This window comes from Ursus arctos, unplaced genomic scaffold (assembly GCF_023065955.2).
Source record: "Ursus arctos isolate Adak ecotype North America unplaced genomic scaffold, UrsArc2.0 scaffold_25, whole genome shotgun sequence".
Lineage (NCBI taxonomy): Eukaryota > Metazoa > Chordata > Mammalia > Carnivora > Ursidae > Ursus > Ursus arctos.
The window spans coordinates 28,937,003-28,963,097 of record NW_026622930.1 but is presented as its reverse complement, the minus strand read 5'-3'; the positions used below and the strand labels follow the sequence as shown (position 1 = coordinate 28,963,097).

The 26,095-nt window shown below is 45.5% G+C and overlaps 1 protein-coding gene across 16 annotated transcripts in view; it reads left to right on the top strand.

The window, feature by feature from the left end:
• SIPA1L1 (signal induced proliferation associated 1 like 1) overlaps positions 1 to 26,095 on the top strand; it is a 446,735-nt gene that overhangs the window by 396,262 nt on the left and 24,378 nt on the right. For all 16 annotated transcript variants that reach the window (XM_057318467.1, XM_044391372.3, XM_048219779.2 and 13 more), the window contains 4 exons: positions 3,188 to 3,337; positions 7,451 to 7,575; positions 10,310 to 10,428; positions 13,210 to 13,652. In XM_057318467.1, coding sequence (XP_057174450.1) covers positions 3,188 to 3,337; positions 7,451 to 7,575; positions 10,310 to 10,428; positions 13,210 to 13,652 — 837 coding nt within the window. The remainder of the gene's footprint in view (positions 1 to 3,187; positions 3,338 to 7,450; positions 7,576 to 10,309; positions 10,429 to 13,209; positions 13,653 to 26,095) is intronic.

The window sequence follows — 26,095 nt, the reverse complement described above, 5'->3', positions numbered from 1 at the left end:
TACATCTTGACTTTCCCTACGGAATCAGTTGTCACTTCCTCACAGAAACACAAACGTGAGTATTTACCGTACATTTAATTCACTGGCATTACTGGTTTAGCCTGAAGAGAGTTAGAAGAACATGCCCGCCCCCCCCCCCCCCGGATGTTGCACCGGCCCTGACCACGTGAACGTGCTCGTCCCGGGTCTCCTTTATTTTCCTCTTTCTGTACTACCGCCACTCTGCACAGGAGGCAAGCAAAGCACCCACCGGTGAAACTACATTTGAAGTGTCTCTGTATTACAAGCCTAGAAAAGCCTACCCAGTTTTCTTTGTAACTTACTTCTCCTGTTCCTCCTCTGCTCCAGCCCCCTTCCCATTATTTCAGAACAAGTACTGAGAAATTTGGGATATGTCTTAATGGAAAAGAATAAAGGGAGGTCTATTTTATGGTACCCAGATAAGTGTCTTGATCTCTCTTTTATCAAAACATGGTACCCAAAGTAGGCATGAGCTGGTGTTCCAGGACCCCGCTAGTCCCTGACCCCACCGGGGCTGCCCCACACATACCCCTCTCCTGAGCCTGAATCCTCCTGACAGTCCCAGCTGTGTAGCTAGTATTTCTCTCGATCTGTGTAGCAATAACAAGATTGGTGATAATAACAGGAGGAACTTAGGAACTCTGCCTCTTTCACTAGCTTCTCATCCCATTCCCTCAAGGACCCAGCATCCTTGGTGTCCTTATTTGCCCCATTGGATAATACCTAGAGGAGCCATTATCAGTGAGTTCTCTTGCCATTATATGTCAGAGTGATGATATGCTCAAGGGTGCTGGGTGTAATTCCGTCAGCCCTTTTTCTCGCATGTAAGGAAGAATATTAACTTTGAATCTCTAATAATTGCTTTTAGTATAATATTCACAAATTTTGGCACTTTATTATTAGCGACCAACTATTTTCAAACTGCTATAGACCCACCACGGCTGAGAGCCCCTGGCGTGGGCGTCTGATGTCACTGTGGGCCGTTATTCTGGACCCACCTACTGTTCTTCACTTTCTGCACTGCTGATAGAGGTTCTCCTTCATTCAGCAGACGTGCTTTAAGCAACCAGAGATGTCGAGGAAACAAGGCTCAGTGCTGCCCCTTAAGGCGGGAATCGAATCTAGTTGGGAAGATAGACACACATAAAACTAACCATACGAAAGGGTGTGCTGTAGCGACGCGAAGAACAGACGGTGGGGGACTCCAGGAGGTTCCGATTCATCTAGGAATTCAGGGATCTGATGTTGGAATCAGGCTTGGAGAAAAAGGATTTTATGTCAGGGAGGGGGAAGAGAGGCAGAGAGGACAAGATGAGTAAAAGCATGCACACGGAAGCTGAGTCTGAGAATAGGGGCGCACTGAACCTGTCCTGAGTGTAGGGTGCGTGGAGGCAGGCAAAGAGCAGGAGAGGAGGAAGGGCTTGCACAGGATGGTCCAAGGCCTGGAAGAGGGGGCCAGGGATTCGGTCCTCTATTCTGTAGGCAAAGGGAAGGTGCGCGGAGCACGTGAGCGGTCTGATGGCTCGGCCGGGTGGAGCCTGGAGGAGTGGGGTGGACGGAGCCTAGAAGTCAGAAGAACAGTTAGAGCGCAGTCGTGCTGATCCAGGCCGGAGATGGGGGGTTGGGAGGACAGTCAGCAGGTGGAAGACCAGTTACCTTCTTAGACTCCATGTTGTCAAGACCGGCCCCCAGGGTGCCTGACACACAGTACTCATTAAAAGTTGAACTTAATGAGACCAATTGGTGTGGAAGATGAGGAAGGGGGGGAGGGCAAAGGACGGTTTCGAGGTGTCTAGCTCGAGATAACAAATACAGGAGGGGCAGGTTTGGGGGAATGGCAAACCTGTTCGGTTGGATGAGGTTTAATTTGAGCTGCGGTTGACGGTGTTCGGTAGAGATGTCCAGGAGACAGCGGGAGAGTCTAGGCTTGTCGCTGAGCAGAGAGATCTGCTCAGAGAGTCACATCCGCCTCTTGGGCGTAGATGGGTTTGGGAGTCATACTCTCAGCAGCCGTCCTTATTCTTGTTCTGTTAGAAAAGCTTCTCGTTGTGTCACCTTCCTGCCCCTGAAACCCCATCCTGTCCTGCTCCAGAAAGTGCATAGCAGCACTGTTAGAAAATGCTCTAGCTCGGCGAATCGGGTCTGTCCCCAGCCTTCAGAACTTTGGTTTGAGTAAAAGATATCTTTTCCTGCAAAAGCGTCCGGCCGAGCAGACCCACTGCAAGCTGTCCTAGGAAGGGGAGAAAAGCCGGCCTTGTCTGGGGGACAGCAGTCACTTAGCCGGAGCAGTGGATTCACAGTCAAGAGGCCCGGCTTGCTGAACGAATGACCTAGGTTCCCCTTCCTCAGCTCTCCCATGGAAATGACTCGCTCCTGAACTAAATCTTCATAGTAAGATGGACTTCACCGCCAGTCACAGTGGCTAGCGTCACTTACTGACGTCCCCGGTTGTCCTGTTGTCCACGAGAGTGGAGGAGGTAAAGGACACAATCGATGTCCTGATGACAGAGCTCTGGTTTCTGTCCCCAGTGCCCGTCAGCAGGGTAAAGAGCCTGTGGAGCTCAGCTCTACTGTGGTGGTGTATAAATTCACTGATTCCAATTAAATTCAATAAGTGACATTCTGGGCATTTTTATGGAGGCTTTTAGATGGGGATGCTATATGATCAACCACATTTATAAATACTGAATAGCAAAATCTGAACAGTCGTTCCAGACTTTGAGTAACAAAATTAGAAAACAAAGACACATACAAAGAATGCACTAGTCTCACTGTGGTCATAAGCTCTGGGAAAACCAGTGTGAAAAATTGGAATTAATTGCTATGTTAATGTCACCAGGGTTCAATTATCTTCTGTACTGCCGTACTGGGAGACTGCAGAAGCAATTCAGCACATTGAATTTTGGCAGCTTTTGGAAACATACATGCTTTCCCCCCCTGTTATTTTTTGATGTCCCCCACCCCCATTCCCTTCAAGGCCATTCTCCAGCTGTTTCCTTAGGGAGTCATTTTATGGGGAAGTTTCTTTTGTAGGCTTCCAGCTGGCTTCATTCTCACTACCTCCACGAAGTGGCTTTCTTTGTCGCGTTTGTATGATATTATCCATCATGCACTGCCTTGGGACTTCCCCTTGGATTGACTTCATATTTTTGGTTTGTGCTCACAGGCTGTCTCCCGGTTCAGACATCTACGTGACGGTCTCATCCATGGCTCTAGCGAGGTCCCAGCAGTGTCGTAACTCCCCTAGCAACCTGTCTTCATCCAGCGAGACTGGCTCTGGTGGAGGCACTTACAGGCAAAAATCCATGCCCGAAGGGTAGGTGTGGCCCCTGTTGACATCACTGCCTTTCATCTGTAACTCAGACCGGCCTTGATCGATCTACAAAAGGAGCAAAAGGGAAAATGTAGTTAATATCCCAGATAGAAGAATGTTTTAATGTCTGGTTCAAACCACTTCTCGGGAAGTTTATCATTCTCTAGCCTCCAAGGGCTCAGTGGCAGGGAAATCAGGTTACATTCGTTTCTCCAGTTGTATGTATTGTCTAGTTTCAGAGTACCGAGTTTGTTACTTCCTGAAGCAAACTCCGTAGTACTGGCTGGAGTTGGTGTTGCTGTGAAAGTAGGGGAAATGATCATCCTAGCCAAAGCTTAAAATTCGTTTTCTCACGCTTTCAAAGTCGTCTGTGATTTCAGCTTGTGGATTTTGTCGTTTTTCTTTCTTTCTTTCTTTTTTTTGAAAACACCAAACACCCAAAAATAACTTCTGACAAGACTTAAAAGTAAAAGGCTAAATGTACATGATTTTAGAGGCTACTAAAAAGAAAAAACCACCACCACCACCCCTGGAATGTCTGAAGCTGGGAAGTAATTAGCAGCAAAATGTTAGGTGGCATACCCATGCCATCTTTGCCCAGAGGAAGAGTGAGAGAACCATCAAAGACGTCCTGCTGGGCTCTCTCTCTGGGGAAGTTGGTAGAGAACTTGGAACCATTTGAAAATCAAACGTGAGGCATTTATAAAAACTGATGTTTCTATTCCAAGTTTTCCCCGTATATATTTTTAACAAACGCGCACATGATTTGGTTACTTTCTTGAGATTTTACCATGTTACAAAATAGTCATGCTTACTAAGAATATCTTCAAAATGGGTATTTTGGTTTATCCTATAGCATTTTGTTGGTTTTTACAGCCATTTTTTGTTGTGGCTGCTGCTAAATATTTATGTTAGCAGGAAGTAGGTAATAAAACCACTGTAAAATATGCTTCCCCTCCGCCCTGCATTCCAGTGTCCCCCATGGGAGTCCCCTGGTCACATATCTAAAATGCACATGTCTTCTTTTAATTACTTTAGTGACAATGAGAAAAAAATTTAGCTCCTATTCATGAGTTCCTACGAAAGGTTTTATGAGTTAAGTATTGCTATCGTACCATACCACAGGCCCAACTAATTATTTCTTGTTTTAATTAGATTTTAAATGGCCTGGTTTGCCTTCAAAAATAAGAATTCCCTGCAACTTCAGTGTTAATACAGCAATAAAACATAAACGAGCTAACAGCAGCAAAAGCACTGTTTTCTTGGGGCCGTGATACACTTGAAATGTGCACCAAAAATGTAAGCTGAAACCTGAGCGTTTGGGTGAGTGTCGGAAACACAGGTCCTGTGCCCATCCTGCACGGTGTTCTTAACGAGGTGGTAATAATTGAACCTGACCTGTAACACCAGCCCCACCGTAGGTGATATTGAGGGTTTTCCCTTTGTGAGGTTACCCAGTGTTTGTTGACCATACTGTATAACATCTTTTTTTTTTTTTTTTAACCTGGGTGATGCTCTTTAACAAGATAATGATACAGTGTCCTCTGGACCCCAGGCAGTTTTTCTCCTGCCTCCCAGTGATGTAGGAGACTGTGCACTGTCTGATTCACGTGCATAGCCCGGGGGCCGGGTTAGATTCTAGGCACCCTTATCAAGAAAAAGATGATCACATCTACTCTACAGCGTAGCCCCATGCACGTAGGTATGTACCAGTTACCGGTGGGGCAGGACCGAACGTGGTCCACTGCAAACTCAGTAATACTCAACTTTAAGCAGCTCGGAAGCATGCGGTTTTACCAGTAGATCAGATCAGGACACAGTTGTTGTCCACAAGTGTAATCTGTTCATTCCTTGTTCTCCCTCTGCCTGAGCGGGCCCAGTATCTGCCTGTGCCTTCCCTGGTGCGGGGATGCTGAGACCATCCCGATAGCTTGAGAGGCGAAATTTAACAGGGTGGCTACTGATGCCCGTTCCGTGCAGGTGGGGGAGAAAGTCACCCGCACAAGTTTAGAATGGCAACAAGAGAAAAGTAGAAAGCAACACTGTTGAAAAGACATAGGGTCTATTCTACCGTCCTTGGAAATTTATCTTCGGGCCACGTGCTTGAGGACTTAACGAGGTAGACAGTGGCCAGAGGGAGGAACGGGCTGGGTGAATGAGGAGCTTGGAGATCGTGGCCAGAAGCATAACTGAGGGCACACAGCCCGCAGACGAGACCGACAGAGGCAGGCAGGCCACTGCAGCTTCTCTAGCACTCGTCCATGAGGGTGGAGCTTGTCCTGAGGACCACTGAGACCGAGAAAGGAGAGTTGTGGAGAAGTTTCCAGCCCATGATGAGGAAAGGCCGTGAGCCTGCTCACGTGCCTCGTGCCCATCAGATGATATGTACTTCTCAAGGCGGGATTGAAGGACAGCCTTGCTTTATCGCTCATTTATAACCAGACAGCCGGAAAAGCATTCAGCTTTAAATCCAGAGGTTTTAAAAGTTGTCTTTGGTTTCCACTGCTACCTACCAAAAAGGAAAAGCAAGATTGAATCCATGTCTAACATTTATCTCTTTGCCTTTTTGGAAGAGTCTTCATTTATTGCGAATTTAGAATAAAATCATAGGGCCATTTGGAGGGTATTTACTGTCCTGAGCTAAACAAGGACCCTACTTAGGGAGGAGATGGCAAAGATCATAATTAGTGACTTGCCCCCACCACCAGTTTTTGTTGTCATTATTAATGGAAATAAGCATCATTGCATCAAGTAATAAACATATACAAAGATGCAGACAGTTTTAGTCATTTTCTTCCAGATGTTTGGATCAACTTATAAGAAAGGCAGAACTGAAATCCACACCCAGTCTGTAGAAACCACCCTTTTGTTTTTTAAAGAGCACCTTTCACTGAAATTTTCATATATCAAGGTTCTTGTTTATCATGATGGAGGTAACTTTGTTTAGGGAGGCTTGTGATTGAATTTGTAAACAGTTGTCATTGGGCAGAAGTAATTTAGGGAGATGTTAGAGTAGGAGGTTAAAGTTACAGCCTTCTTTGCTTTGCAAATGCATTTGTATGGATTTTTCTTCCCCGATCCATAAAATGGAATTTTCCATTTTACAAATAAAGAAATGGAGACAAAATTCGAGTGACTCGGTTGGGGGCTGGAACTTGGCTCCAGGCCTTCTTCCTCCTCGTCTCCTGTTCTTTCTAGTGCCCCACTTGCTGGTTCTCCCAGTGCATTTATCAGCCTGTAGCAAGTCAGGCACCTGTCATAAGCATCAATCAGTCAGGCTCTGTTGATCTTGCATCGTATTGATTACTCATAAGCTCATTAGTAACCACACACCAATGTATAAATGTCCATATGAGTCTGAATTTTACACTCCGGCCCTTTTTCCTGGGCTCGTTCTATTTACCTGCCGACATTGCTCATCAAGGCATATGCTTTAATTAGGCACGTATTATTATTCTACCCAGGGTAAAATAAAACCAGCTCATTAAATAGCTAACTATTCTTTCCAGAAATAGACATTTGCCTTCATGTATGCCAGCTAACGTACTTCCAGATTGCCCTTCCCAAAGGCAATTTAAAATTTAGACATCTTGAAAGCGGTCACTCTGTAATGTAAATGATAGCATCTTTGTCTTTCAGACCTTAGAGCGCACATTCAGGAAATATTGGCTCGAAGAATGAGTGACTTAGGGATTTAGCAGATCACTGCGTTAGGAGAAACCCCTGATCTGGTCCAGTCTGAAGACAGACATGGAACGTGAGGATAGTGAAATCTTTCCTTTGCCCGTGAATGAGAATCTGAGCTTGACTACACGTGTGCTAGAAAATTTGGGTTTTCTTATTCTATGTTTCTTGGGTTAGCGCAGGGCTAATGTCTCCGGCCCTTGTTTACAGTGTATGTACTGAGCACACATCCCTTTCTCGAACAGAGTGATGTGTGTTGACCGCGACACACACGGTTTCGGCACCCGAGCACACGCATGAGTGGGCGAGTTTCTGCATGTAGGCAAGACTAGTAGTGCCTGCGTTAGCGTTTGTTTCATCACCCTGGGCCTGTCTTCCCCTTCTGGGTGCCGTCCCTGATGTCATCTTTGCCTTTGGGGGGATTCGCCGTAGGTTTGGAGTAAGCCGCAGATCGCCAGCCTCCATCGACAGGCAGAACACCCAGTCAGATCTCGGCGGCAGCGGGAAATCCACGCCCAGCTGGCAAAGAAGTGAGGATAGCATTGCTGACCAAATGGGTAAGTAACTAATTCCTACGAGCAGCAAGTTGCTTTTATACCAACGTGACACTGGCCACCTCTTGACGACGTCATGAAAGCGTTCTGTGATAGAATACAGCCTTGGTTAATACGTGTGTAGGAGTTAAGTCTCAGCTGGATGATGGATGAGTGAGGGCAGCAAATAAGACCTGAGAGAAAAGTCAAAGAATTCTAAGTGACCCCCCTCCCCCAGTTTAAAAATTGAAAGGGCACAGGAATTCTCATCACCGAGATTGAAATGCCACACTGCCAAACCACACGTGTCCTGAGTATCTCCCCCAGCCCTTGTTCGTTTGCTCGTTGTTGCCTACTCTGAGTGCCCTGAGAGATGCATTGGTATCCTTAATGTCAAGTGTGAAAAAACAGAATAAACTGTACGACGTGGGAAGGAGATGCAGTTGCTGTTGGGTCCCATCTGTAGCGTGGTTAGGCTCTCTCTCCTCCCTCCTGTGCTGCCCCACCCCACCCCCACTCTGCTATTAAGCTGTCAGCCGAGGCCATGTCTTAGTCTAAAACAGCTGGATGGGAAGGATTCGCAGCGGTGAGCCTTCATTTGATTTCTGGCATGGCCCTTTCTCTACGTGGAGTTGTTCCACATGACACCGTAACACTAGTTGATACCATAAAATTTTGCCATGAAACAAGACTAAGTCTCAAAACAGTAGCATCAGGGATTTAGTGTCAACACTGTCGTGACCAGAGACGTGAATCTGGACTGTGGGGTGGGGTTTTTCTCCCCTTTATCCTATCTCTAGTAGTAGTACCACCAGTGTGGGGTAAAAAGAAGGAAACTTCAGGGCTGAAAAAGGTAAACTTTTAAGGCAAAGACCCATCTTCTTTTTCTTTTTTGCAAATACGTTGTTTTGCTCGGTTTTAATGACTATTCCCCTATAAATGTACTAATAACCACGAGCATAGGAAGGAGTGGAGACGTGTTTAGCTAAGACAGGAAATGAGGAAGAGAAATGGAATTCTCAGGTTCGGAAGATCTGCTTCGTTCCAGTACCTTCAGTGAGATGTGCCTTGTTACCGGAGCCATCTGTCATTACCCAGTCTCATGGCACCCGCCCCCAACACAGAAAACCTGAGCATTTTCCGATCTGCTGTTCTGCTCTTGACAGAATGTTTTTAATCCCATATGTTTTGATACTGTTGAGATGGTAACGACACATGTGAAAAGGATCCCTTCTTCAGCATGACTCTAGCAGCTTTTTTTGGCTCCTAGTGTGGGCTTCGAGCAGAGCTGCCAGCAAGGTCTTTGTGCAGTGTTCAGAGCCACACTTCCACTCATGTGAAGTCACAAAGGTACCTTGGGACTAGAAAGGGTCATTATAAGGTTCGCCCTAGACCCATATTCATTCTTTCACATAAACCTCCCTCCAGTCTTTTTTACTTTGCATCTACTCTGATTTGGTGGCATCCCGCTCTTAATAGATGAGACTCTGAAATTAGTATCAGTGAGTCTGTTTAACGTATTTGTTCATCCTTTTAGATATGCCTTTTTTTTTTTTTTTTTTAAAGTAAGATACCCCAGAACCTGCCAGAGAAGCCTTTTCACCAACTGGTGGCCTTTCTCCATCCAAAATCGAAGGCTTCAAATAAAATGTTAAAATAATTTTTTTTCCCTAATTTTTTAAATTCTGCCATTCCAGAGGAATAGCCTCGCTTTCTCTAACTGACACATCAGATGGAAATCTGGGGCTTGATGGTATAAGCCATGCTAGGGAGAAATCAAGAAAAATAATTGTTCGTGCTCATTACTCAGTACACTGTATATCCATTGAGTGCCTCAGACACGCCATTTGTAAGAACAGTTCTCTAATGACTTTCAGGTCACTGAGCGAAACTGCCCGAGGCGATTTTTATCTGTTAGCCAGACCCACCTGTCTGTACATCGTGGGTGACACACTGTGCCCCAGTGGAGATGAGGCTGTGAGCTTAATTGGCTCACCCATCTCAGCGGATTTCGTTTTTCTGCCTCTGCTTTTGGAGATGGTGGAGAGTCAGAGTGAAAGAGGATGATGTTGCCCAGTCCTGTACGTTTAGGAGTGGCTGCAGAAGCCCGGAACCGTTGCCGCTAGCTCCCGGTGTGTTAAGCGAAACCGCTTGCCTTTTATCTTTGGAACCCCACCTTGAATGCCGGCTTGGAGTCCGAAAGGAAGCAATTGTCTTAAGTAAACTAGTTGCTGTGTGTCTTTTCTGTTGTGCTCAGCTTACAGTTATAGAGGACCTCAGGATTTCAATTCTTTTGTCCTCGAGCAGCATGAATATACAGGTAAAATATTTCCAAAGTGTCCTGGTAAGTAACACGTGATTGCATCCGTGCCTGTCTAGGTAATGTAGACCGAGCTAGGTTAGCCACACTTGGCAATGAATGAATTTCATAAGTCGAATCCATATATTCTCAACTTTCCCCCCAAAACCAAAAGTTGATTCCTAACTTTGCCGCGTTGTTCATGGCCTTTGGTTTGGTGGTACTTGGCTCTGCTACTGTGTATGACGTGACACACTGTCACCAGCTGCAAGCTTTACCCATCAGCCACTTAGTTTCTGACATGCTGTCTCTTGTGTAAACTCTCAACAAGCTTATCGCTGAAATTCCGAGTTTGCTGGTCAGTGACCTGAGAGATGCAATGGCAAGCCGTCTTCATTTGTCAACATGTGCTCATACCCATTGAGCGCCTGCCCCATAATGTCCTGTGCTGTATTCCAGAGCCAACGTGCCATCTCCCAGCAGTATCAAAGGTACTGCCCGCTTTCCGAGAGAGCCCCAGTGGGAGATTAATGCGGCAGGATCCGGTGGTCCACTTGTCTCCAAACAAACAAGGGCATGTAAGTTAACTGTCAAACATGATAAGATTCCTAGCAACGTACACTCCATGCAATGTGAAAAGGGCACAGGTGTGCTTTGCTGTTTCTTCCACATGGTCAAAAAAGGCATCCTGGTGGGAGGTGGGCATTGGCTGCTCGGGCCCTGGAATTTCTGTTGCCAGGGGCCCTAAGGTTGCTTTGAGATAAACTCAGATTCCTCCTTGGTATGCACCTGCCACCCCCACAGATGGAGATGGAAGGCCATATGATGTGATCACAAGCAGTCCTAAAATGTTGGGAACAGAAATGTGCTAAAATGGATTTCTGTTGCTTACACAGTGGCAAGCACGGGATATGGTTGAAGCATCAGTCAAGGGGACAGACAGCCTCCTGATGACTACCCTTCCTGTCTTGCGTAGCTACACACATTTTTGTTTTACCATACTTCTACATAATTCCTGATCACTTACGGGTAGAATTAAGACTCAGAGGTTTTGCCCATGTAAGCTGTTCTCTAGTAAAATGAATATGAAGCTGACGGAACAGAGCGCACGCCTGCGCGCGGGCAAGCACCCTGCACTGGGCTGTGTGGTGAGACTTACCGAAGAAATGTGATGTCGCCCTCGTTCTACTTATAAGTGAGAAATTACCCGATCTGTCAATCTCCCTTCCTTCATTAACACCTTTATATTGATGACACGGTAAAATAATATTTTGAATAGATTGGGTTAGATTAAATATATTCTTAAAATTAACCTCACCTGTTCCTTTTTACTTTTTTAAATGTGGCTGCTATAAAGTTTAAAATTACAAATGTGGTTCCTGTTACGTTCCTATGGATATCTGTTACGTAGTTTACGCTCTCAGCACATCTCAGTTTAAACGAACCACCTTTGAAGTGCTCCCAGTAGCCACACGTGGCAAGGGGCTGGCAAATCCCACAGCACAGGTCCAGAGCTAAAGAAGTTCCGCCTGCAAACTCGAAAAATAAACGAAGGCCTTGTAACGTAAATGGTGGTGTCACAAAAAACGGCATCAGTAAAGTAACAGGTTGATTGGTTCTTGTTTAAAAAGAAATCTTTCACTTTGAAGTGAAATTTTTATGTCCTGCTCCTGCTCCTTCCCCCAGCCGATGAAGAGCATGTCCCTTCCTCAAGCAGCGCGCGCGCACGCACACACACACACACACACACACACACACACACAGTTCCTTCTCTCCTCTTTTCATTCGATCTCTACCGGGTATCTGGACTTCCTGTCTCCCATCTAATTTAAAATATTATTTTATTCAGATATCTTTTGAAATCTTATTTCTTTGATAAACTATAGAATGTTCTAAGCAACCAAGCAAGCCACTCTTTGGAAAGGGTTCTATACACATTTTAATTGAGATAATTCGCGTATCATAGTATTTGGTACCATTTGAAGTATATAACTTAGTGGGTTTTAGTATATTCACAGAGTTGTGTGACCATCCCCACAATCTAACTGCAGAAATCCTGTATCCTTAGACAGTCACGCTGGCTCTTCCCATTCCCTCCAAGCCCTTGACCACCACTCATCCACTTTCTATCTCTGTGGGTGTGCCTGTTCTGGACATTTCATATGAATGGAATCGTATAAGATGTGGCCTTCTGTGTCTGGCTTCTTTCACTCAGCATAACATTTTTAAGGCTCCTCTGTGTTACAGCAGGTGTTAGTACCTCATTTCTTTCTGTGACTGAATAATATCCCATTGAATGGATATACCACATTTTTAAAATACATTCATCAGGTGATGGACATTTGGGTTGTTTCTACGTTTTGGCTATTCTGAATAATGCTGCTGTAAATATTCATTTAGGTTTTTCATCTCTCGAGTAGATGCTAAGAATGGAAGTGTAATTGTTTTCCCACAGCAGCTGTGCCACCAGCAGTGCCAGCCATCATTACGGGCTGCCGTTTTGCTTAGAACCATCCCAGTGTGTGAAGTGTTGCCTCATTGTGGTGCTGTTTTGCACTTCTCTGGGGACTGAAGATACTGAGCATCTTTTTATGTGTGTGTTGGCCATTTGATACCATCTTTGGAGAAGTGTCTATTCAAATCTTTTGCCTGTTTTTTGACTGGGTTTCTTGAAGCACAAAAGTTTTTAGTTTTGATGAAATCCAGTTTATTTTTTTCTTTTTTTTTTTTTGTGCTCTTGGTGTCATATCCAAGAAACCATTGCATAAATAGGTCATGAAGATATATACTTAGGTTTTCTTCTAAAAGTCTGATCGTTTTAGCTCACACATTTAGCTCTTTGATCTTTTTGAGTTTATTTTCCTGTGTGGTAAGGATCCAGCTTCATTCTTTTCTTTTGCATGCAGAAATCCGGTTGTCCTAGCACCGTAATTTCCCCCTATTGAATTGACTTGGCACCTCTAATAAATTTTACCTCTGAGCCCTCCTTGGAAAGCTGTCTTCTAAAGAGCTGCCAGTTGGGGAAGGAAAAGGAGATCTCCTTAGGAATAAGTCTTATATTCTGCCTTATGTTGACTCCAAGTGGTAGGACTTTTGGAATCCAGCACACTTTCTGATTAAAGTGATCTCAATACTATTGATATTTTAGCCTAAGTGAATGAAAAATGGATTCTGAAAAATAAACCTGTCTCTAGCGCTCTTTGCCATGACCTCTCCTAATGGGTTTTTCCAGGCACCTCCTGTCTTCAGTTTGTTATCATTGAAATTTTGGTGCTGTGAGAACTCCATAACCAGACACGTGCCAGGGAGCCCTTCTCCCTAGCGTTTCTAGCGTTCAAGTCATCTTGCTTCCCTTGCAGTCTGATAGCCACTACTCGAGCCACTCCAGCAGCAATACCCTCTCCAGCAACGCGTCGAGCGCCCACAGTGACGAGAAGTGGTACGACGGGGACCGCACCGAATCCGAGCTCAACAGCTACAACTATCTGCAGGGCACGTCTGCCGACAGCGGCATCGACACCACCTCCTACGGCCCCAGCCACGGCAGCACGGCCTCCCTGGGGGCCGCCACGTCGTCCCCTCGCTCGGGGCCCGGCAAGGAGAAAGTGGCACCCTTGTGGCACAGTTCCAGCGAAGTGATCTCCATGGCAGATCGGACTTTAGAGCCAGAGAGCCTCGGCCTGGACCGGAAGACAGAATCCTCCCTGAGCCTGGATATCCACGGCAAGAGCCAGGCCGGCTCGAACCCCCTGACGAGGGAGAACAGCACTTTCAGTATAAATGACGCTGCTTCCCACACAAGGTAACTGCCCCCCGCGGCCCCCCCGGCCCGGTCCTGAGGTGGGCGGCCAGCCCCAGCCCACGTCCCGCGCTCACCAGGGAACCGAGACGGGGTTTTCCCGCGGGGACCGCCTGGTGTCTGCCACCGAATACTTGATTCCTGCAACCCGAACGCGTCATTTTAAACCGCAGACAGCAAAGTTTACATGATGAGTCTTCAGGAAGTTGTGTTTGATTTTATAAAAGCTTTCTTACGTACCAGAATCAGAGAAGAATTTTAGATTTCTGGCTTTCAGGTAGTGATAGAGAACGAAACAGTTTCTTTTGAAAACACGGAAAGAAAATCTTGAGCATATCTTTAAAAGAGAGGGGTCTTTCCTAAGATTAACGTGGCATTATTTACGACGCCAAACGCATCCTCCACACTGCCTCTCTGTCGGAGAACGTCACTTAGCCAGTGTTTGCGTGGTAATTCTTTTTCAGGAATTGCCTCCTGACGGTGATGTCTTGATTTGGGGAGGGGGGGTGTCCAGTAGACAAGTGTAGCTAAAATTAGACATCCCATCTACCTTTCTGAATAGGAAAGAACACATTCTCCTGTATCCTTGGCGATCTCTCTGCTAGGCAAAATAAATACCATTTTTCATTTCCTCTTTTGGATTTGAGCCAAAAATCCAAAGTATGACAGGCTTCTTCCTTTTTAGGCAGGAAATATTCCACCACTATCTTTTTGGGCCTGTTGATGTCTGTGGTGGTTTCTCCTTTTACCCTTTTTTTTTTTTTTCCTGGAAAAGATGTTTTATTTCAGTAGTAACGTGGGAATGTACTAAAGATAGTAATAATGATGAACACTTGATTGAATACTTAGGTCCTAGGTATTGTTCGAGGTGTTATATATTTTAATTCACTTCATCTCAGCAGTCACTATCTGAAGTAGGTAATATAATTCTCCCTAGTTTATAAATGAGAAAAATGAGTCACAGAAGGGTTAACTTGCCTTGTGTCAAAGCCAGGATCCTTTTATTGTCGTCAGTCATCGATCAGTTTGCATGACGGCACCTAACCTTGCTATCTTCTGGGCCTCCTTTATTATGCCCTAAAGAAAAGTAGCAGACACACTGAATTTAGTTTTACTTCTCTGATGGGAATCTAGGCACATAATCTGTCAGTAAACCCCAGGTAATCTTAATGACGGAGGATGTCCTCTGTGTAATTTGGATTTAACGTGATCGCTTACATACTCGGTTCTCTCCTGTGTCTGTATCGCTACTGACGAGATTCTCGAGCTTCCCGGGAAGTCTGGAAACACCGGGTCGGCGTGTGAAGCATTCACAAGTTTTACTTCTGTTCACCACGACCACGTTGCCCATCTAGAGACCGTATGACTCCCAAGCAAAAGGGCGACTGGGAAAGTCCTCTTCGGTATTCTTGAGGACCAGGCATCCAGTTACCTTTCCCCAACTCAGATGATAGAATGTTTGATTTAGATAGGTTAAGGACATTTTTGGGGAAGTAGAACAGACCATCAAATACCATAATGTGACATAAACCTAGAGTCACATGACAAAGAATTACAGCAGTCACTTGCTGTTTGGGGCATGCCCCACCATCTCATCGGCTGATCCTTTGCCCTGACTCTGTTTTTCAGTTCCAAATAGTTTCTGTGTGGTTTCTAGGTTTAGCTCGACTCCTATCTTCTTGATGTTCAGTTATTTTGAAAGGAGGCTATCGTTTTAAGAATGATATTCCAGGGCCGCCTGGGTGGCTCAGTCAGTTAAGTTTGCCTTTGGCTCAGGTCATGATCTCAGGGTCCTGGGCTCACCTGGGCTCACCGGGGGGGCTGCTTCTTCCTCTCCCTCTGCCTCTTTCCTGGCTTGTGCATGCATGCTCACTCACTCTCTCTCTTACTCTTTCAAATAAAATCTTAAAAAAATGATATCCCGTTTGGGGATATATATGCCTGGTCTAATTTGATGGCAGAAGAAAGTCAAGTTAGGGAGGTCTTGTCTGGAATAGCATCCCCCGTGGAGTAAGGTTGAAAAGGGCTGGGCCTCTGGAGCCAAAGCACAAGATGTCAGCTGTGCCATCTAACAAATCCCAGGGGTACAAAGCTCCCCCCATGAAAAAAAAAGTAGGCACCTGGGCTTGCATTATCTGACCATGCTGACTGGGGCTGGCTGAAGGCCTCAGAGGATTATCTGAATTTTCTGCTTCAAACTGACCATGCAGAAATCATTTAAATCGTCATTTGGAAATAACTCTTCTGTTGAAAGTCAAACTTAGTGGAGAAGAGAAGAATGTGGCCTTTCAGGGAGGGTGGCAGGGCTTCCACCCGCTGATAGGCTGAGTCACATTCGTTTCTAGACTCTGGTAAGCAGGGTGCTTTGTGACTGTAGTCTGTTGATCTTGGCAGGGTGAGCTGGATAATCAGAGCTTTAACAGACTTCCTTCTCTGGAGGAAAGAGGGTCTTAGCCACCAAATGCACAGTGCTGGAGAAACTCAAATCACTGCAAATTAGAGTGTTTGTGTCCTCGGAAGACAGGAATAGCAATTAATGTGGAGATCTCTTGACAGTGCGTAAAAGAGCTCGTACCTGGGACTTGGTGACAAAATCTAAATTACAGTGATTAAGTTCCACTGCGTATTTCTGGCTGGGCTGTGTTCCTACCCCTCTGTCCTCGAGTCTCCCTGTTGATGATTGTGCAGGTTTTTTGTGGCACCCCAGGAGAACTGCATTAATGTAAGTTGGTAATTACACAGGGTGGTTCTATTCGCATATCATTAGAGAAGCCATACACACTGATAACTTTCTACAATTAAAAAGTCTATTAATGGCCCTGATGTGTCGCTCCCTAGAATATATATGTATTTTCTATGAAGTTTGAAAATTTAGGGAGAGATGTGTATTTATTTTTTTTGCAACGCCTATTTCACTTTCAGGTCTTAAACCACTCCCCCCCCCCCAAAAAAAAAAAGGTTTATGGTGACCACAGGAGAGACAAAGACCATTCCAGTCTTAAAACCCTCTTGCCAGGGGTGACTCAGTCGATTAAGCACCCGACTGTTGGTCTCAGCTCGGGTCTTGATCTCAGGGTCGTGCACTCCATGCCCAGCACAGAGCCTGCTTCAGTAAGTAAGTAAGTAAAAGTAAGTAAGTAAGTAAATAAGTAAATAAATAAATAAGTAAATAAATAAATAAATAACAGATTCTCACCAACTGGGCTCTTCTTTTTCTTAGAGTTCTGGCCTGGGCAGTAGGCAGTGCTGGTTTGTGTGGTGACCAAAGACCCCCTTTGTTAACATATGGTGCTCTCGTCCTGCATAGCCAGTGGCATTGCTGACGTCAGAACTAGATTTAGGAGCACACGTTATAAAGCTGAAAACCCCACCTCATGGTTGCAAATACACATTTCTTCTCTGACGTCCTGACCTGACCTGTTCGGGGGTCCAGGCTTCCACAGCCCACCTTCATTTGCCCTCATTTGCCAGCCGTTCTGCTGCTCCCTCCTGGTGCCATCAGCGCCCAGAGCTCGGCAGCCGAGGGGTACCCCCCCATGTGATGACATTGGTACCGGAGGATTTCTCGCCCACTGTTCATCCTCAGCACCTCTGCATATCGCGTGCCACCGTGAGCAGAGTGGACAGGTGCTCAGGACGTCCTGGTCATCAAATAGGAGTAACTTGTTCCTTCAAGTTCCCACTTTTTGCCTGATGACTCCTCAGGGCCCCCACCAATAATCCATTTCAAAAATCACATAAATCCTCCGCTCCGACTACTGTAGTTCAAAGCTTAGTGTATAGAAGTGTCCGTATTTGCACAGAGCTCTAGTGGTTTTAGGTACAGGTATATGTATGAGAGTCTACGAAAGTACCGGTGCAGCGTGAACATTTAGTAAAGTCCTCTCTATGTAAGATTTGTTTCATCTGCAAAATACAACCGGGGAGGACTTTTTAATAGCTTGTCTGCAAGTATCCGTCAGTATCTGGATGTAAGTTAGTCAGTGTCTGACATTCACTAAAAGGGCTGATTAAAGTCCAAGAAAAATGCCTGCCCACGGTCATCAGTACCGTTCACGTTCATGAATGTGCCCTTGCTGGTTGGCTTAATAAGTTCACTTTTCATGCCAGAAAAGCTGTGTGTTTCTTGAGAGTAGAGGTAAAGGAGGGCTTCTCGGGTTGAGTTTACATTGAGCATTAAGACGGCCGTGGGCTCCCGAGCGCCGGGCTGCGCGCCGCTGTGCGCGTTAGAGCTGCTGCGCTTAGAGTTTGTCCTTTGCCCTCTCCGGCGTCCTGCTATGTGAAAACTATGCCTTCTTTGTTTAGAAATGATTCTGCTGTCTCTATAACAACATTTCCTTCTCACATCTCTCCTGCCTGGAACTCTTTTTAATTGCTTACCATTAGTTGCCTCTCCTCTACGCTTTTTTATTAAGGTGAGAATATTCTTTTTCTAAGTTTTATGGGCTAATTCAGAATTTGAACATGCAGCCTCTAAAATGATAAACCCAGAACTTCTCTTCAACGTGTTGTTGGCTCTGCTCGTCTTACGTCCGTGGGTCATTTTCACTGGTCATTTCTTCTTTGTGGTCTGACACACGTGGACATTCAGGATTATATTGTATTTTGCTTTGATAATAGCAGAATTCCGGGTGATCTGGTGTGTGTGCCCCATTTCTTTCAGTTCATGGGAGTGGGTGATGATTTTATCCAAAATACAGTGATGTTCCGCTAACCTCAGAGACTGAGAAACAGAACCGCTGTGGTTGAAATTTCAAGTGAGCACTGAGAAAATGAGACCTCTGTCAAGCCACAGATGTCCGATTGCTTGATGTGGCACTCGCCGCCCGGAAGTTCTCACTGCTCTGTTCTGTGATGCAGCTAATTCATTCATCCAGTCAATAGGGAAAGCCTAAATTCTCCAAATGCCGTTAAATCATAAGGCCAAAAGGAACTCTGAGGGAACAGAGTTTATCTCTTGTCCTATTGAAACCATCCTACCAGGATGAGAACCTGTCCACCTGCCTCAAAAGCAGGGAGAGGGGAGATAATCCCAAAAAGAGAGAGTCCACATCCTCTCTGAGCAATTCCGGTGCTTATCATGTCGTCTCCCTCTTCAAAACTTCATCCTGTGTCTACCTATCTGCAGTTCCTCCCGCTGCAGCTTACATGCACAATTAAGAGAGAATAAATGGTTTTTTTGAGCTGAGTTTCTTCTACACATTAAGGAGATTTTTGAAGGCTAAGATTATAAAATTTACGGATACCAACAAGAAGCCATTTGCAACAAAATATATATATATTTATAACTGCCCTCCTCCACCTCCAGGCAAGTCGAGAGAGAAATAGAAGGAAAGTACATTTGCGTGCTGAGATCGAGGTGTGCAAGGCCAGTCCTCCCACGGACCAGCCCTAGGGCCAGTCGGGGCATTTCACCACGCGTGTCCCTTATCTGTGATCAAATAACACCCGGCCTGCTTACAAAATGGTTGTTTTTATATGTTGGTGAGAATAAGAAAAGGTTATCCAGTGTATTGCAAACTGTCAATGTTCTTTTGAGACGAAAGGTTTTGGCATTTCCTTTTTCAAGTTCTCCCATCACCCGCCTTAATGAGGTTTATCTCGCTCCTTTTCCTTCAGCAAACCCGTATCTCCCACAGGTCCTATAATTGTCCTTTATGCGTCTCATTCTACAATTACATTTTTGCTGCTTAAGTTTCCTACTTTGTTTTCTTTGTCTTTTTTAGATGCCAGACCTGAACGTGACATTCTTCTCAGTGGTGCTTTAAAAAAAATGTTAATATTCGTGGTTCTCTCGTTAGCTCCCTCCTAAGTAGCTCTGCGTCGCAGACTCGTTAGCTCGCCGTCCACCATGACCCCTGAAGCCCCTCCTACTGTGTATCCCTGGCCACCCATTTCCCTACGCTTTCTATGTTAGTGCGCCCTTGGACTTACTAAACACCTCACGTTATTTGTTTTTAAGTTACAGTCTAGTTAACGTACAGGGCAGTGTCGGCTTCAGGAGTAGAAATCGGTAATTCATCCCTTACACACAGCACCCGGTGCGCGCCATAGAAATAGCCCATGTTCTAGACGAACAGTTTTCTTTACCACAGTTCCTGGGACATCCCCTCCGCCAGCTTCATCATTCCCATTTCATTTTTCCGCGGTCCTTTAGAATTCGTGTCTCCTGAAGCCCTCCTAAACTCTGGAGCCCAGTATTGGCCGAATTGGCTAGTGTTGCACACAGTGGGGGCAGGAGTCCTCCTTAATCATGTCCCCCACATTATCTGTCACCCAGAGGCTGGCTTATTTGTTATTTGTACAAGTAATCACAGGAAACCCGATCCCCTCCCCTTGGTGCTAGGCCAGCATTCACAGCCTTCGTGCGGATTTTGTCATAGCCATTAGACAGGTGACTAATTGCTGGTCTCCCCCTCCTGAAAATATCATCCTTAGCAGACCCAGCCTGTCTCAGATCTGTCGCTCTGTGTCACGCCAGGATGGCAGACGACTCCGAGTGTTTCCTTCAGCAGCACGGAGAGTGTGGCAGACGTGTCCCGCGGGAGGCGGTGGTCTCGGTGACAGTGCAGCAGCACAGGAAGGCTCCCCAGGCCCTCAGAGCTCTGGCACTTGGGCCTCTGTCTCCTGACAGTCCGGCTCCGTGCTTCGTCCTTTTGCAAGGTCGACAAGCAGATGGAGCCCCTCCTTGGTGACGCGGTAGCTGCCGTGACTGGCAGATTGGTCATCCATCCTCTCCTAGCGTTTTACCACAGCTGGGATGTCGGAGAACCAGGTCGCGGTGCACCGGGTTCACGGTCTCACTGGGCTGAGACGAGAAGTCCGGACACGCTGCCCCACATGTCCAGTTACCCTGCGGCCTCATTTCTTTTTGTGGGAGGTAGTGTGTGCGCGGAGATCTCTTCCTTTTCAAGGTTCATGTCCTGGAAGGAGCGAGCAAATCAAAGCGTGGGCCGTTTTTAGGAAAGGGGAAACGCCCTGTGGCTTGTATAACAAGTAAAGCTGGTGGCCCCTCATGGGGAGTCCGGGCGCCCTCTGACCAGATGGCTCAGTCTGGGTGTACTCGGAGTTAAAGTCACCTCTGACACAATGAGAAAAGTCGCGGGTCTTGTATTTGCCGTGTCCTAACGTACCGATTGCTGTTCTCTTTCCGTTTGTATTACTTGCTCATTACCTTCTTGCACAACTCCCATGGAGAGAGCTGATTTGCCCGGGGTACAACCGAATTGCCGTGTATTGAATTCACATGAAATCTCCAGGATTCCTAGGGCTCTTGAAGATCTGACGTAAGCCAAGGAATCTTCATTTATGTCAGTCCCTGCAGGTGGCTACAGTCCATGGCTGGGAAACACCGCTCCAGTGGCTTCACCTTTTCACCTTTTTTTTTTTTTATTAGATTTTTATTTATTTGAGAGAGAGAGAAGGAGAGCAGGAGCAGGGGAGAGAGGCAAAGGAGAGGGAGAAGTAGACTCCCCATTCAACAGGGAGCCCAGTGCAAGGCTCGATCCCAGGACCCCGGGATCATGACCTGAGCCAAAGGCAGACACTTAACCACTTAACCAACTGAGCCACCCAGGTGCCCTGTGGCTTCACCTGCTTGATCTCGACAATAAGAAGTGGGATTTTGATGAAGTCATAACAGTATGAATAATTCAACTGACTTGAGCAGTTCTCAGTCGGTGTGCACACTTGGGGGAGATTCTGCGAGAATACATAACCCAGGGACCACCCCAGCTCTATCAATTTAAAACCTCCGGGACTGGAGCCCAAGAATGTGTTTTGATACCCTCATGCACGTACTTGGAATTAGAGGCCAGGTGTGCCGATGCTCACCTCGCTTCGTGCTCTGAGTCGTGTACGTTAAAGAAGGAAGAACTGTCAACGACTTATTCATTTGTTTTTGCTTTTACCTTTGTTCCCAGATCTAATCAGTCGTTAAGTAGGGCTGTCTTGATCATAACCATTAGTGAATATGAGTGTGCTGTTGTTTCACACCTGGGAGCTTGTGCCAGCCATCGTGTTCACAGATAAAACCAATAACTGGGGTCTATGGTCTTACTTAAGCAATTATCCTTTTAAGAAAACACTTACAAACAGAGGCAGAATCTGTAGATTTAATTATTTCTTGCAATAAAAATAAAGCAACACCCAGTTTTAAATACAGCCTGAGTAAAACGCACTGTCTTCACACATAACCCTCTCTTACATTTAAAATGAATAGCTAATTTATGTGACAGTTTCTTTCATCAGATATTGAATGCCTACAATGGCCAGCCACTGTGGTAGGCATGGAGAAATATAGCAGTGAAGGAGAAAAAGATCAGCCCTTGTGGGGTTCACATTCAAGTGGGGGAGACAGGCTATCAATAAGGTAAACAAGTTAAATAGCGTGCTCCGTACGTGCTAGAGAGAAACCCTTCGTCCAACGACTGTTTTATTGGGAGTCCGCGGTACTCTGGCGTTGTCAGATACACAAATTTCTGCCTGCAAAGAGTTCATAGTCTAGAGCAGAAACGTACTGAATGCCTCCCAGGGAAATGGTACTAATTAAATTCATACAGGAAGCAAAGCGCTCCCAAAACTATCTCATGTCGATATTGCTCTCTCTCCGATGTTTCCAAGCCTTTTCTATAACTTCCCTTTCCACGCAGGCCAGACAGTATGGCTGAAACCAGCATGGCTATTTTGTAAAACATGGAGAAATGATTTATAAATTAATGGACTATGCAATTTACGTTTTATTCTCATGGCTAATTATTTCTATTTTGACCAAACGTTTAGTCTTTGAAAGCCCCAGGGTTCTGAGTGCCCATGCTGTCATATCAAGATGCCCGTTGCTCAGAAATGGAAACGGTGGGCATTTCAAATGCACATCTGGTACGGTGGTTTTCAGGTCATGAGTTAAGGACCATGGCATCGGCTAGGAACAAGTCAGAGTACACATTCCCATGTGTCCGCCTACCTACCCAATCAGAATCTCGGGGGTGGGGCCCTGCAGTCTGTCCTTTAACATAACACATGCTTTAATATGCATCGGTTCCGGTAATTCAAAAACACCTGCATTCGCTGGTGGGTACTAATCAAGGCAGGTAAAGCAAGCACGTGATTACCCAAGACGAAGGTGTGCACGTTAGACCCTGATTTACTGTTTTGCCCTTCGTGGGAATCTGCCTCAGACCATAACCACCGAAGAGGCTGCAGACACCCCCACATCTGTGTTGTGTGTATGAGGTAGGTATAGTCAGGTGGGGAAAGTCTGCAAACCAGAGATAAGCTCCTGTCCCTAAGTAAGCAATAAACAGCCGCAGGCCTGTCACACTGTGGCCAATGGCCGCAGAGGCTACGTCCACTCTTACCACTTAGGAAGCTGCTGTCGATGCCCCCCAAGTTCCTGGATGTTGCCCTGTCTCTGGTCCCTGGTGCCACTCCGGCCGAGCCTGTCTGCCTCTGTCTTTATGTCCTTCCTGCTTCCTTTTCCTTCTGGTTCATCTTCCCACTTTTAGTCTGTTCTTCATAACAGAGACCAACTGTTATTTTGTTCTTATTGATTTAACATATGGCATTCATGGAAGAGTTCTGCATTCCTTTTCTTCATTTGAAAAGTAAACAAATGGGGTATTTGTTATCAAGAGGTAAAAATTAAATGAGATTACATGGCTTTTAAATTTGTGCTGCCCTCTGAGGTCTTGTGAGGGATTGTTTTCCTTTCTCTTCCTGTCTAGCTACAAAAGTCTCTGGCAAAAACAAGCAAAAAACTGTTAGAGCGGTTAGAATGTGGCTGGTCATTTTTTTTTATCATACTTTTTCTGAGGTTTGAGCCTGGTACCCCCTCCTTAGTTACAGAAGCGAAGATGTTTCTGTTTGATCTGCGGCAGTAAGGCCCACTTAGTGTGGAGAACTTCGCAGATCACCTCTGTTCCATGCCCTGTTCCAGTCCGTGGCTCTCATGGACTGATAGCGCCTCCTCCTTTCAGGTTATCTGCTTTTGATTTATTTTTGTGGGTGTGTTCTCACTGAAGTGTAACACACTTACAGAGAGAGGTTCCGGTCATACAGTGCATCAGCGGGGATTTTCACAAAGTGCACATACCTGTGTAACCACCACCCCAATCCAGAACTGGAACATAGCCAACGTCCAGACACACCCCCCGCACTTGTCTTCCCCGGTCATTCCCACCTCCTCCCCAAGGTAAACACAATCTTGAATCCTCCATTCACACACGTGTTTTGCCTATTCTTGGCTTGACATAAATGGAATCGTACCACAGGTTTTATCCTGTGTCTGGTGTCTTCAGTCAGCATCGTGTTGGCGAGACTCACCATGGGTAGCAGGTCGCAGGGTTATTTTCATTGCTGTGTTATAGTTACACTGAGAGAACACACAGTAGCTCTTGTATCCATTCTGCCGTGGACATTCGGAGTGTCTCCAGTGTGGGACTACCACAGATTCTTGTACGTGTCCATGGGTACACGTGTGTGTGTCCGGGGAGCACATACCTAGGAGTGGGGTTGCCGTGTCCTACGATACGCGTACATTCAGCTTTAGCAGAGAACGCGAACCAGATCGTGACAAGTAACCTTCGCATCGGTAGCGTGTGAGCGTTCTGGTCGCTTCACATCTTTTCTAGCACTTGATGTTATAAGTGTTTTTAATTTTAGCCATTCTGGTGGGTGTGTACTGGTTCTTCTTTTGGCTTCAATTTGCATTTTCCTAACTGATGATGTTAGGCGTGAATGTTTATTAGTCTTTTAGATATTCTTGTTTGTGAAATTCCTTTCCAGACCTTTGCTCATTTTGTCTGTATGGTGGTCTGTCTGGTTGATTTTTAGGAGTTCTGTATTCTGGACAGAAGCCCATTGTTGGGTATATGTTTGACATATATTCTTTGTGTCTTTGGAGGAATAGAAGTTCTTACTTTCAGTGGGGTTCAGTCCTTCCTTTTATAATTCTATTAAAGAACCCTCTGCCTCTATCATAAAGATGTTCTTCATGGTACGGTCCATGAATCTTTAGACCTACATAAATATGCAAGCCAGCTGGAACGGATTTTTAGGGAAGGCTGCGGGTGGGGGCTCAGGACTGACTGTCATCTGTGCGTGTTCTCTCAGCACCACTAAGATTCGGGTGGTCTTTGATTTTTGTTTTGTTCATTCGCTTCTTTTTTTTAATAAGAAGTGTTTTTATTAGAGAATAGTTTCTGGTTGGCAGAAAAGTTACAAAGACGGTGCAGAGAGTTCCCGTGTACCCCCCACCCGTTGTCTGTGGTATATTCATCGTAGCTAATGCGTCATTGTTAAGTCAAGTCCATACTTTGCTCAGATCAGGACCATTGGTTTCTGACAGATGATGTGCTGCTGGCAAAGGCTGAGAGACCACATCCTGGTCACTAAACCTTCAGTGACAAAGTCCCCTGGGGGAAGAGCCCACGTCTCTGGCCTCAGCCGAAACTGGAGAACTCAGCAGGGCTCCCGTGGTGTGGACTCAGGTCCTGTGAGATCCCAGGGAGGGACGTGTGGACATTCTGCCGTCAAAGGGCCTCCAGCGTCGTAGACCACCTGAACTCTCAGCCCCAGTTTTAAAAGTCTTGAGTTTTCATGTGTAATGCGTAGCCTTCTCCTTGAGTCCTGTAGACTTTAGTTTTGTAATCTTGAAGCAAAGTCCAAATTATATCGATGACGAACAGCTTTGTATTTTTATATTTAGTCAGCGTGCTGTGCGTCACATCCCCAGGACTCCTCTTACATGAGGACGTTTGTACCTTTTGACCCTCTTCCCGCCCCCGCCCACCCTGCACCCCCCACTTGTAGCTACACCAATCTGTTCTCTGTATCTGAGAGCTTGGTTTTTTTTTCAGATGGCACATATAAGTGAGATTATATAGTATTTGTCTGACTTATTTCAATTAGCATAATGTCCTCAAGACACATTTATACTGTTGCAAATGGCAGAATTTCCTTCTTTTTTAGGGCTGTATAATATTTCACTGTGTATGTATACCACGTTTTTTTAGTCCATTCATCTATCAGTGGGCACTTAGGTTGTTTCCATAGCTTGGCTATTGTAAATAATGCTGCAGTGAACATGGGAGTGTAGATACTTTCAAGTTAGTACTTTCACTTTCTCTGTATAAATACACAGAAGTGGAGTTTCTAGATCATATAGTAGTTATGTTTTTAATTGTTTGATGAACCTTCATACTGTTTTGCATAGTGGCTGCACCAAACTACATTCCCACCAACAGTGCACAAGGGGTTCCTTTTCTCCACATCCTTGTTAACCCCTGTTATTTCTTGTCTTTTTGATAACAGCCATTCTTTTGTTGTTGTTAAATGGAGGTTTATTAGAAGTGAAGGTCTCAATAAATATTTGGTTTTGAGTGACATAATAATTACAGTTTTTTAAATTTTTTTAAATTAAAAAACTTTTTTTAATATGTTAATTACCA